Below are 12,941 nucleotides of genomic sequence, written 5' to 3' on the forward strand. Positions count from 1 at the left end.
ATATGATTTCATGTAATAACATAAGAAAAGGGAAAGGGGGTATGTGACATCATCAGCCCACCTAATGAATAGTCATTACGATATGCATACATCTATTTTCACAAAATATTGATAAACTTAGAAATTCAATGACTTCTTTATTCATTATTCGCTTTTGATGAAATTTTCAGCATTTTGCTTTGTGACTTTTACTCTATTTATTGAGATGTAAATATTTTCATCCCGCACAATTCCTTTAATGGATTTTAAAAATATTTATTTAGTTTATGTATAGATAAAACCTATTCAACATTGTCCTTGAATTCCAAACTTTATTTTCTTTTTTATATATTCATATTGTATTAGTTAATCACTATTTTAAATTCCATAGAGAGAGATGTCTTACCACGGTTCTACTGCTGTGGACTTGCTGGTGGAGATTTCTGTAGACTTTACGAGCGACGTCGTCCACGGGCTCACTGCTTTGGTTACAGACGACCATGGATGGGTAAGAAATATCACCGAACTGAAATCATGATTAACAATGATACTGAATTATTATATTATCAGATGCGACAGCTTATAGTAGTAGATGTAGTACGCCGAGTAAGTCTTTTAAACTCTTGTTGGAATGCTCCCCAGGGAGTGAAGAAAGTGCATACTTTGTGTTTGGACATGCATGGGTCAGATGAATGGAAGAATAATTTGTAAAGCGCTTAGAGACATCGTTCCGATGTATTAAGTGTTAGGTTTATACAAACGGGACATTTATATTTCACCACAGTATACGTGATTGACTTCTTTATCTTTATTGTGTTGTTATTATTAAACAGCGGGGAATAAATCCAGCAGTTACGTCCTGAACTCTGGACAAACTGCATAACAGCAATTTGTCAGCTCCGAATTTTGTGACGAAACTGCTGCACCATTTATCGACAAATACCTCTTATCTAAGCTTTGTCATTTGACTGGCATTTCAGTACATATACCCTGTTCTTGAATCCAAAGTGCATCGCCTAGCGAAGGTTCCAGACCCTCATAGAAGCAGACAGCGTTAATGTGGTGACGTTGATTGGATAAAATTGATCAAGAATTATGAACCCAGGTTACAGACATCCAAGTGCCCTCAAGCCTTGATGGGATTGGGTCCCGGGGGGCCACTTACAATGACGAGTGGATACCATGCGCGACCAAAAAACACGTAAAAAGGATGTCTTTTTCCCGATAGGGCACGTTACGTACGTAACGTGATAATGGTGTCAAAAACACAAAAATAATGAAAAAACGGTATCTATTTCGCTAGGAAAATTACGTGTTTAGGGTCGAATTTGCGGGGATGATAAAACAAAATTAAAATGTTTTATAAAGGATGTCCTTTTTGCCCCAACACTTCGTGTTTACAGTCCGATTTGCGCGAGGTGTAGAAGCTGGGGTCGTACTAAACCAAATAAGGTAAAGCCGACGACCGAAGGAACAATACAACATTCCTGTACTTCTTTAGGGGTTCATATCAGGGAATATTTGCCAAGAGTATCGTTTGTTTCCAATACTTGATAAGGGTAGGGTTTCACTCGCCAATACTTGTTAAGGGGTGCATTTTCAGAATATGGAAATTACGTGTTTAGGGTGCTTTTCGAGACCCCATGGTCGCGCATGGTATCCACTCGTAGATGGAAGTGCCCCCCCCCCCGGGATTGGGTACGTCTGTCGACTGGTAGCTTTGTTAATGAAGGTGATTCTTGAAAATAGTATTTTGGTACATTTCTCTCTAAATTTTTATCAAAATTTCAGGATGGTTTTGGGGAGATCCGCATATCAATACTCTGGATGGGAGGAAATACACCTTCAACGGCCTTGGTGAATACATTACGATGTCTTACAGTCACGGTGATCCATTCGTTTTACAATCAAGAACTGGCAAGGCCTTTAACAACAGTGAACCCGTTGAACACGGAACGGTCTTCATAGGGTTCGCTGCTACACAAGATATCACAAGGGTAGGTGGAGTGCGGAATTCATTTCATACAGATTATTCAATACAAGAACTAATGTGAGAGGTCAAGGATGAATTTGGTGTAGCCAAATTTGATATGACCTATTCAGTGGCGCATAAAACAAATGTGAGAATTGTTAATGATAGTATGAATTTTCAAAAGGAATTTTCATTGGTTTATGGTTATCCAAAACCGATTGTTTTCATTAAGGTTTAAAGCATGCAAAAAGTCCCAATTTCATGCTCCACAAAGCTTACCGATATATCGTACAGTTGATTGATGAATGTAACTTTGCATTTTTTTTGTATTTCCTTGCGTCTTGAGAACTGTACAACGTTGATAATTAATCGCACTATTATCCTTAATATTGATCAGGTTGAATTCCAGCTGAACGACAACAGGACAGAAATGAGTATTCTTGTTAATGGTTCCTCGATTAATATGACAGATTTGCTAGACGGTAAGCATAGAATATTTAAGATTGATGATGACGACGACGACGATGGTGATGATGGTGATGATGATGATGATAAAACCGATGATCGTTGCGACGATATGACATCTTACGATCTAGTTAATGGTTCGTTTATCAATATGGCAGACTTCATAAAGTATTTCTTGTAGTTTGACAAATGTGATGATAATCATAATGTTGCTGTTGGTGGTGGTGGTAGTGGTAATGATGCTGGTGAATGATAATTACGATCCTGAAAGTGAGGATGATGTCTAAGCACGCATTTAATGGTTTCTCCAATAAAAAAAATCAAACATGAATTAAATTGTACATCATAACAATAACTCTTGTTTTGATAGAAGCTTTGAAAATATCTGATTAATGGACTGAAATAACATTAATAATATAACAGTGATGATAAGATGGGTGGTGAGGATAAGGGCAATGATGGTTATCATAATCATGATGATGTTGTTGGTGGTGGGGATGATAATGATGATGGTGGTGATGATAACGATGATGGCAATAATTTTTTTGATGTGGTTGGTGATGACGACGATGATGATTATGATGACCTTGGTACTGGTAGCGGTATTTTAAAGTGCTGAGATGGTTGTGTTGGCTGGTGTAAAGAATTGTAGATAGTACAACAGCTGATCTAAGCAATAACATAATGAATATAACTTTGAGACTATACCAACAAATCAAAATGAAAACAAAAATTAAAAGCTCGGTTATATGTACCCTACAACAAATGCTAAATTATACTCCCTTAATCTTTCTATGTTCATACCTAGATGGATATGACTCGCAGGATCCGACTTTCATCTTATCCTCGGATAATGAGACCGAATCCGAGGGTGAGATCAAGGTCACAGCTCTCTTTCAACCAGAAGGCTATTCGAGTACGTCCTTTACAGTGACCTTTACGAATGGAATCTTGGATATAACCGTCATGGTCCCGCCTGAGTATTCTGAGAACGCAACAGGGAGGGGTCTGCTTGGTAAGGCATCTTGTTGGATACATGGGATGATATCCGGGATGATATACCCTTCGCATTTTAATTTGATAGATGGGAGGTCAAAAGATTTGTCTCGGGGATGCGATCGAATGGCTTTGAAGTACGTTTCCAAAACAAAAGAGCGCGGTAATGACGATTTATCCGTCAAAGGTAGCAACATTGTTCGTGAAAATCCCCAATAGTCATGATAGTGTTGCTGATACAGCTTTTTTTCTGGTTACAATTTTTTACAGATTTGACAATAAGGATCAACTTGACTAAAACTTACATGTATATGAGACAGTGCTAGTTTCACATATTCAGGGAGGAATTAGTCATCGTTTCACTCGATTTTGAGGAGAAAATTAGAATATTTCATATAATAAAATACATAAGAAATAGTGAGTAGATGACGTCATCAGTCTCCTCATTTGCCAACCGACTAGGATGTGCATATAACTGTTTTGTGACATTAAGCGAACGTTTAGAATGTCATTACTTTCTAATTTTACATCCGATTTTGATGAATTTTTCAGTGTTATGCTTGTTGGATTTGCCTCTTTGTTCAAATCAACTTTTTGTTGGGGTGGACTTGTTCGTCTCTCTTTTTTTAACGAACTCTTCATGCGATTCATGAATGATGCTCGTCACTTGATCGCAGGCTCTGGCGGGCGATTCTCGTTCGGAGCCGAGCTCTAAACGGGCACTATAGTTTCCTAAGTCTCTGCCATATAATCTCTCCATCCGTAGGTTTCCAAAGAATGAATGTTGAATTAGGGAAGGGTGTTAATCAGAGCGAATAGGAGGACGAAATCATTAGCATAAAAAAGATCGACCGTTGCATTAGATGAGTCGTCGGACCGCCATGGCCAACGTCGACTCGGCTTCGGTCGTTTGCAAATGATGTACAGTGCATATCCTGTACCCGTATACATGGGAAGCATATATATTTAATGAGAGTACTACATGTACATGTATAACGATAAAGATCTTGTCTTATAAACGATACAACATTTTTTTTTCTAAAAGTTTTATCAAGCATATTGAGCTAATATTTTCGCATCATACCCTTCTTTTTTGACATCTTTATCAGGTAATGTCAATGGAAATACATCGGATGATTTTCTTTTACGAAATGGAACGTTGCTGACCGATCAACCCGGGAGAAATTTAACAGAAGAAGAAATATTCCAATTTGGACAATCATGTAAGTTCTTAGCTTTTATTGGCACACGTACATTTTATTATCAAGCAGTTGATGATGTTGATGGTGGTGATGATAACGATCACGCTGATGATGATGACGATGATCACAAGGGAGCGTCTTGGTCTAGTGGTTAATACTCTCGTCATTCAATCTGAAAGACGTGGGTTCAATGCCAAAGCATGGCGTGTTTTTCTTCTGCAAGAAATTTACCCACATAGTGCTGCACTCAACCCAGGTGAGGTTAATGGCTTCAGGCAAGAAGTAATCCCTAAAATAATGTGAGCACCGGAATTGATAGATTAACTTACCCGGGATAATGTAGAAGCGCGTTGGGCACCTAACAAGGTGGATACGTGCGCTATACAAATCCTATACTAAGTGTATTATTATTATTGTCTACATGTATAATGATGATGATGATGAAGATGATAAAAAAATGATGGTGGTGGTTGTGGTAATAGGGATAATAATGATGACGGCGATGATAAACAATGATATTGTTTTTGTTAATAATGATGATGACGACGATAATATAACAACGAAGACGATTAGGATGCTCATGATGGTAATGGCATGACGATGATAATAATGGTAATGACGATGATGATTATGATAAAGGTATAAGTGATGACAATGCCCTGACGATGACGGCAACCACGTTGATAATGATTATTATGAGAGTAATGATCATGATAATGGTATTAGCGATGACGATGATTTTGACGAAGACGACGATTATGATGATGATGATGACAATCATCACCTTTCGCAAATCAAAACAACCATTAAACCTTCTTACCTAACTTAACAGAGTTCTTTCTCTACTCCTGAAGGGATGATTACGGAGAACGAGTCGCTGTTTGAATACGGTGATAGGGACTGGAGTTACTACAATCCGAGTAACTACACACCAATGTTCTTAGACGCCCTACTCGCCCTTGACCCAGACAGGACCAGAGACGCCCGGGAGACTTGCGGGGATAACGAAGCGTGCCTCTTCGACTTCCTCGCTGTCAACCCCGAATTGGGAATGCAGACGATGGACACCGGGAACCAACTTGACAACGATCTTCAAAACCTTGGTGAGATTTGGCATCTCGATCACTAACCCCAAATTATGAATATTATCATATGTTCTGGTTTTCCTCTTACATTGTTTTGTAATTTGTTTGTATTATGTTTATTAACCCATTGCCAACTGGGACCAGATTATACCTGTACAAAGCCTATTAGAATTACAGAATTGTATTGCATTTCAACTGACACTATGGCAGACCAGCAGCAGCATTGTAGTGGGAGCTGAAAATGGACTACCAGTTGTATTTTTTTCTTTGCATTCATAGATCCACTTTGTAAGTTTATATCAGTTTTTTAGCAATTAACAATGACAACATTGATATCTCAAGCCCTGATAATCACAGGAGCGATAGGAGATCTCCCTAATGTTGAAACAAATTTGAGTAACATTTCTGATTTTAAAATACACGCATGTATTGAAAAATAAATTTTCTTCTGTTTCATAACTTTATAGAAAATTTCCCTCCAAACATAACAAGCGTGACAGAGCTGACAGAAACAGATGGACTTCAAGAGGATGATGTTCTCTTTGTGCAAGTTGGCGTGAACATTACCTTAGAGATTACTGCACAGGACCCTAATGATGATGACGTATATTTCACTTTCAACGATACAACTCCGGATGGTACAAATATCAGCTCAGGTGAGATTTTCAAGGGTGTGAGTTGATGTTTTATTGTTACTTACTCTCCTTCAATCGCCTAAATAATGGTTTAGAGTTTTAATGACAGGTCATAATATATATAGTTACATAAGTGAAGCGAAGTTTGAATGATTACGCATGCTTTCTTTTTGGTCTTTCTCTCTTTATATTCCATCCCCTTCTTATGCTTATCGTTATCTTTTAACCTTCTCTCTCCCTCTCCCATCCCTTCTTTGTATTCTCGTTTTGTATCTGTTATCTACCTCTTGTCGTTGTTTCTCACTATTCTCTGTATATTCTATGTATGTTCGTCCCTTTCTGACTTTGCCCGTCTTTCTGCCGTTTCCTCTTTTCTAAACACTTGTTCTCATCCCATATCTCCCCGCATCTCTCACTTTCTTCCCTTCCCTTCTATCTACTACTTTCATAGATGGCGTATTCACCTGGATACCTACTGACCTGAACGTCTCCTCCATTGAGATCATCGCCATGGACAACCGAGGCGCGGAGACCTCTTTGTCGTACAATGTCCTCATCTGTCAATGCGAGAACAATGGCGTGTGTGACTTTGAGAGCCAGGCCGAGGGACAGGACCTCAGTGCTAATGGCTTTGCTGTAAGTATAACCAACATGTGCTTTTATACACTTTGCCTAGAAGGAACTAATATTGTTGGATAAATTCGACCGGAAGGCTGTGCCATCCAGACGTTGAGATAGGGGACAAGAAGGCGAGTTCTTGAAACTCAGAATGCAGAAATATGTACAACAAGCAGATAGGATTACGAGCTATAAGAACTGGGCAAGTCAATTGGGAAAAGAAGACAAGACTTAGCCGATTCTAGAGGAAAACGAAAACTCGACTTTTCTATTCTTCTTGTCTCACCAAAATTGCTTTTCCAAGTTTCGACTTGTCTACCTGTCTTTTCCCAAACAAATTGTCTTTCTAAGTTTCAGCTCCTCTGCTCCTGTCTTAAACAAGTCAACAAGCAACCAAAAACCCATAATCTTGTCTTCTAATCTAAAATAAGCCGAGTTGTCATGTTTCAACTGGCTTGTCTTTTTATCCAAAGTTTCAACAACCTGTATTTTTGTCCCAAACAAGTTTACCCTATCGCCATGTTACCACCCTCAATCAAATTTGTAATTTTCCCTGCAGGTACACTGTTCTTGAACAATCATTAACCATACCTAAAACATACTGAGTTGGATTTTCGGTACTTTATCATTAACTAAGTTCGCTCGAAGCATTCACATTTACAAAGAAGCCGGGGGGGGGGGCACTCCCATTGACGAGTGGATACCATGCGCGACCATAAGGTCTCCAAAAGCACCCTAAACACGTATATTCCATATTCTGAAAATGCACCCCTTAACAAGTATTGGTGTGAAACCCTCCCCTTAACAAGCATTGGAGACAAAACGATACTTTTGGCACGTATTCCCTGAAATGAACCCCTAAACAAGTATGCAGCGACATTTTATTGTTATGTCACGGGCCGTCGGTCTTAGTACCGCCCCCTTTACATATCATTGTAGTCTAGGTGATTGGTGAAAAAAATGTTCAGAAAATGGTAAAAGCATGAAAATTGGCACAAAGGTAGAGTAAGTTATTCTAAACACTTTTAGCAGGGGGTGCCAACGTGAATTTGCCTTATATAGCAACGGTTGCTAGGTAACATATTTACCTTAGTAACTGAGCTTTATTGGGATTAAGTAGCATTTAATGAGCGATATGTTGCATGAACTTTAATCTAAAGCATGTTCCTTTGTATTTTGTATCAAAACAGTTTTAATCCGTTTATTCATAGCAATGGCTGCCAAGGGACCATTTTCCATAGCAACAAATTGTTTATCATTGTTCAGATGAATATGATCAATATGATCTACTCAGAATAGCTCAGAAATTAAATCTGGCCCATAGATTCCTCATGTGATGATTTTTTCCTTAGGTAGGCCTAATAAGCACCATAGCAACGGTTGCTAGGTAACATTTTTCCATGGTAACCCATTCTTGTAAGGTATTTTTTTCTTGATCATAATTCATATGAACCATATTTTTTCTTTTAAAGCATTAATACATTAATCACAACAACCCAGGAATAATTATACCATGTATACACACCCATGCAAAGTACTAGATGATAAGTAACAAGTTTTCTGTAGCAACCAATGCTCAAAGGTCTTATGGTAAGACTTTTGATAGAGGTACTAATAGATGCTTAAAAATGTAAGATATTGCACAAATTAAACTACTTCATGATATGGCTCATGTTTCCAAAGACGATGTTTTGGGGTTGCATATTATTGGTATGGTAATGCTTGCTGCATGTTAAAAAAAAATCACCTTAACACCATTTTTGCTCCCTTGGAAACCATAATCATTATGGATTAAGATAAAAAAAAAAACACATGTAAAGATCGGCCATCGATTTAAATTATTTGGTGTCTTTCATAGCAAAGGGTACTTTAATGTATGTTATTTCTATATAATTTAGTTACATATTTATCATTGAATGATAATAGACCTTATGTTTACTTATCTGAGTGATTTACAATGGAGGTATAATTGATGAAATTTGTATCATCAAGAAATAAATGTCTTGAAACCATTGACATTCTGTATTTGTAGCTATGTATTTACCCTATGAATCTCCTTTAAGACCCTGTATAACACCTAAAAATGCATTGGAAAGAATTCCACAAAACCGATATTTAACAAGAGAAGAACAATTAGAAGAACAGCTACAAGAGCTCACCAGGAGGTCATGGGTGCTTACATATTAAATATCTCTGATCTTGGAGAGATGAAAAAATGACTGCCAAGAATTGATTGAGTCAACTGAGTTAGAAATTATTTTCAAACACCAAAATCCCGCCGGAAAGTAATTTTCAAATAAGTGCTTGGATACCACTCTATCTCTAGGTAACAATAGTGATTCTCTTGAAAGCCAACACACTCTGCCTTGGTTTATCCCCTCCCTTTCGAAGCCTGCAATGAAGATCATATTAGCTTTCCATACCGTTTCCGGACTTAATGCCATGTGCAGGAGCTGAATTTGACTTGTCAGTTCCTTCTCCCATGGTTTTGACTTGGTTAATCCTGCAGCTCTGTGATCTGTCATGACGTGAAAGATCCTGCTAGAGTTGATTTTGACCGATCAGTTCCGTTCGGTTTCTAGGCATGTTGGCAGGATCCTGTAGCTATATGATTGATCTATCATGACTCGATCCTGCAGAAGTTGATTTGGACCTGTCCGTTTTGTTTCTAGGTGTTTTGACCTGGATCAATCCTTCAGCTCCAGGATTTATCATCACGTGAAAGATCTCGTTAGAGTTGATTTGGAGCGACCATCTGTTCTGTTTCCAGGCTTGTTGGCCTGGATCCTGCTCCTCCGGGATCTATCATGACTTGAAAGCTCCCGCAGAAGTTGATTTGACCAGTCAGTTCCGATTGCAGGTGTTTGGCTGGGATCCTGCAGCTTCATGGATCATTACTTGAAAGATCTTGCAGGATGCAGTATATGCGCAGCTGACTCTTTCACCTACGTATGTGACGCACTTGTGATAGTTGGGGCCCGTTGCAGAAAGAGTTGCGATCAAACGCAACTCAAAAAATCTTGTGCAACTTGATTTTCAGCCAATAAAGCACCCGTGTTCGGGACTTGCATTTAAACGCAACTCTTTCTGCAACAAGGCCAAGGTTGGCCGGACGCAGGCGCGGATCCAGGATTTCGAAGGGAGGGGGCCCAAATTCGACCTGATTTTGGCGCCCCTGTGTACTTTTCGGAAAAATGGCGGCCCCCATAGGCGGCGAAAGCGGGGGGGGGACGTGTCCCCTCCTAAATTTTAGACGGGGGACGGTCCCCACTAAATTTGTTTATGATAAACTTTTTTTTTTTTTTGCTGGGCAATTTGTTTTCCTGGTTCCCCCCTAAATTCACGTGGACTCCCCCTGAAACGTGTGTTGTCCCCCCCCCTAGGTTGATGGCCTTTTTTTTTTTTTTTTGCTTTTTGGTTTAGCAACTCCTAAAATTTAGGTTGTTAACCTTTTTGGGGGCGCTTGTCCAATTTTGTACCTGTGTCCATCCCAAAAATTCAAGTGCACACCCCCTACATTTTTTGGCTTCCGCCGCCAATGGCGGCCCCTCCCTCCCCCCAGGCAATCATAAGTGCCTTAAATGCATGTTGAATTATCTTATTTCATAAACACATGAATCAGGGGCGGATTCAGCCTTCGCCAATAAAGGGGCCACATTTTCCCCGATCGGCCGCTCGAAGATGTTTTTTTTTCGTTTGTTTCTTTGAAGGGGGTAGTCCTATAAGTCACCTCTTAGCTTTATTCTCTAAATCAACATAAATGTATAATATCATAATCCTTATTTTATAATGACCGCGCGAAGCGCGAGCAATTTTTTTTTATGAAATTGTATGTATTTTTTCCTAAAATTTGAACATTCTGAAAAAAGATGTGCCTGCAATACTGCGAACGCGAAGCGCGAGTATAATTTTTTGATAAACGTTTTGAACTGATTGGAAAGGTAGGCCTACCAGTCCTGTTAAAGACTGCATACAGTTAGCCATGAAGACGTTAAAGATTTCAACAATCAAATAATGCGAGCGCGAAGCGCGAGCTGAAAATTTTTGACATTTCTACATAAAGAATGGAAAACTTTAATCAGTTTCTGTAATCATGAACAGGATAGCTATACAGTATAACTAAACAATTGATGCGAGCGCGAAGTGCGAGCGGAAAAATTCTAGATTTAGACCTAGAACGGGACACTCTATTCATGTTTCCTAAATCATGAAAAAGATGAGTAATGCGAGCGCAAAGCGCGAGCAGAAAATGTTTGTTTACGTTTTGAACTGATCGAAAAGTGCCTTTTAAGGACTGCTTGCATTTAGACACGAAGACATTACATATTTCATTAATCAAATAATGCGAGCGCGAAGCGCGAGCTGAAAATTTTTGACATTTCTACATAAAGAATGGAAAAATTAATAATCAGTTTTTGTAAACATGAACAGGATAGCTATACAGTATAACTAAACAATTGATGCGAGCGCGAAGTGCGAGCGGAAAAATTGTAGTTTTAGACCTAGAACGGGACACTCTATTCATGTTTCCTAAATCATGAAAAAGATGAGTAATGCGAGTGCAAAGCGCGAGCAGAAAATGTTTGTATACGTTTTGAACTGATCGAAAAGTGCCTTTTAAGGACTTGCTTGCATTTAGACATGAAGACATTACATATTTCATCAATCAAATAATGCGAGTGCGAAGCGCGAGCTGAAAATTTTTGACATTTCTACATAAAGAATGGAAAACTTTAATCAGTTTCTGTAATCATGAACAGGATAGCTATACAGTATAACTAAACAATTGATGCGAGCGCGAAGTGCGAGCGGAAAAATTCTAGATTTAGACCTAGAACGGGACACTCTATTCATGTTTCCTAAATCATGAAAAAGATGAGTAATGCGAGCGCAAAGCGCGAGCGAAAATTTTATATAGTGACATAAAATATTTTTTCCAAGTCTTCCTCTCATCTTATTTTATTCATTCGTCTTCCTCCTTTTCTTTTTTCTTTTTCTTCCTTTTTCTTTCTCCCCCCCCCCTTTTTTTGCTCTACCAATAGGGGGTCCGGGCCCCTCGGGTCCCCACCTGGATCCGCCTATGCATGAAGAAGATGCAATTGAATAATGGTTTTATAATGATTTGTTCATGAATAAATGTAATATCACTTTAACAAATAATCGATGCGAGCGGGAAACTCGAGCGATTTCTATTTTAACCATTTGATGCTTTCAATTCGTTTAACTTCTCATCAGAGTAGGCCCTGCTAGAATTATGTGAGCGGGATCCAGGCGCGGATCCAGGATTTCTTAGGGGGCCCTAATTTCAAGTCAAGTAATAATCGTTCCGAAATATTGACTCCCATTGCCGAATGGGTAATGTCTAGTTCCACAGAAACCTCTCTTGCATTGTAGGCATTCTTCGTTCTTGTGGGTACTCCCATTATTTTTTTCTTTTCTACTTTTTGCTTCAGGGGTTGAAAAATCTTATGGGGATGACGCCCCTGTATCGCCGCGTATGAAAACTGGTAGTGCAATAACTAAATTGTATATTCTGCATGAAAGAAAATTAATATTTTATTTTGGGTAAGATATTCTTGAAAAAGATATAAATTTACATGTTTTTTTATCATAAAGGTGAGGTAGATTCAGTAGTCAGCACTCAGCATTTACTAATTGGGAGTGCACTGCCTACTTTGATCTGTAAGTGTTTGGATATATTATATAATCTTTTGTTATTCGCTTGAATTCCATTCAAAACAGTGAGTTGTCTTGTCAATCCTAATCAGCAAACATTGGCTCTTCCGCTCTTGCAACAATCATTATAAAGTATCAAAAGGTTATGCATCTTATAATCTTGCTCAAATTTTATATACTCCAAATAGATTTTCAAAAGAAACAAAATGCGTGTAAACGGTGTATATAAAAAGAATATAAGATACTAAAGATAAATTACTGTAAAAACATACTTTATTGTCGGTGTCTTTATAAATATGAAAACAATGCTCTT

The 12,941-nt window shown here is 38.5% G+C and overlaps 1 protein-coding gene across 1 annotated transcript in view; it reads left to right on the forward strand.

The window, feature by feature from the left end:
* The window catches only part of LOC121421983 (fibrillin-3-like), a 53,904-nt gene that overhangs the window by 19,062 nt on the left and 21,901 nt on the right, over positions 1-12,941 (forward strand). The window contains exons 4-11 of the mRNA XM_041616784.1: positions 371-487; positions 1,771-1,976; positions 2,349-2,433; positions 3,225-3,431; positions 4,522-4,635; positions 5,469-5,717; positions 6,167-6,355; positions 6,786-6,970. Coding sequence (XP_041472718.1) covers positions 371-487; positions 1,771-1,976; positions 2,349-2,433; positions 3,225-3,431; positions 4,522-4,635; positions 5,469-5,717; positions 6,167-6,355; positions 6,786-6,970 — 1,352 coding nt within the window. The remainder of the gene's footprint in view (positions 1-370; positions 488-1,770; positions 1,977-2,348; positions 2,434-3,224; positions 3,432-4,521; positions 4,636-5,468; positions 5,718-6,166; positions 6,356-6,785; positions 6,971-12,941) is intronic.

The sequence above is a fragment of the Lytechinus variegatus genome, chromosome 9, assembly GCF_018143015.1.
Source record: "Lytechinus variegatus isolate NC3 chromosome 9, Lvar_3.0, whole genome shotgun sequence".
Classification (NCBI taxonomy): Eukaryota; Metazoa; Echinodermata; class Echinoidea; order Temnopleuroida; family Toxopneustidae; genus Lytechinus; species Lytechinus variegatus.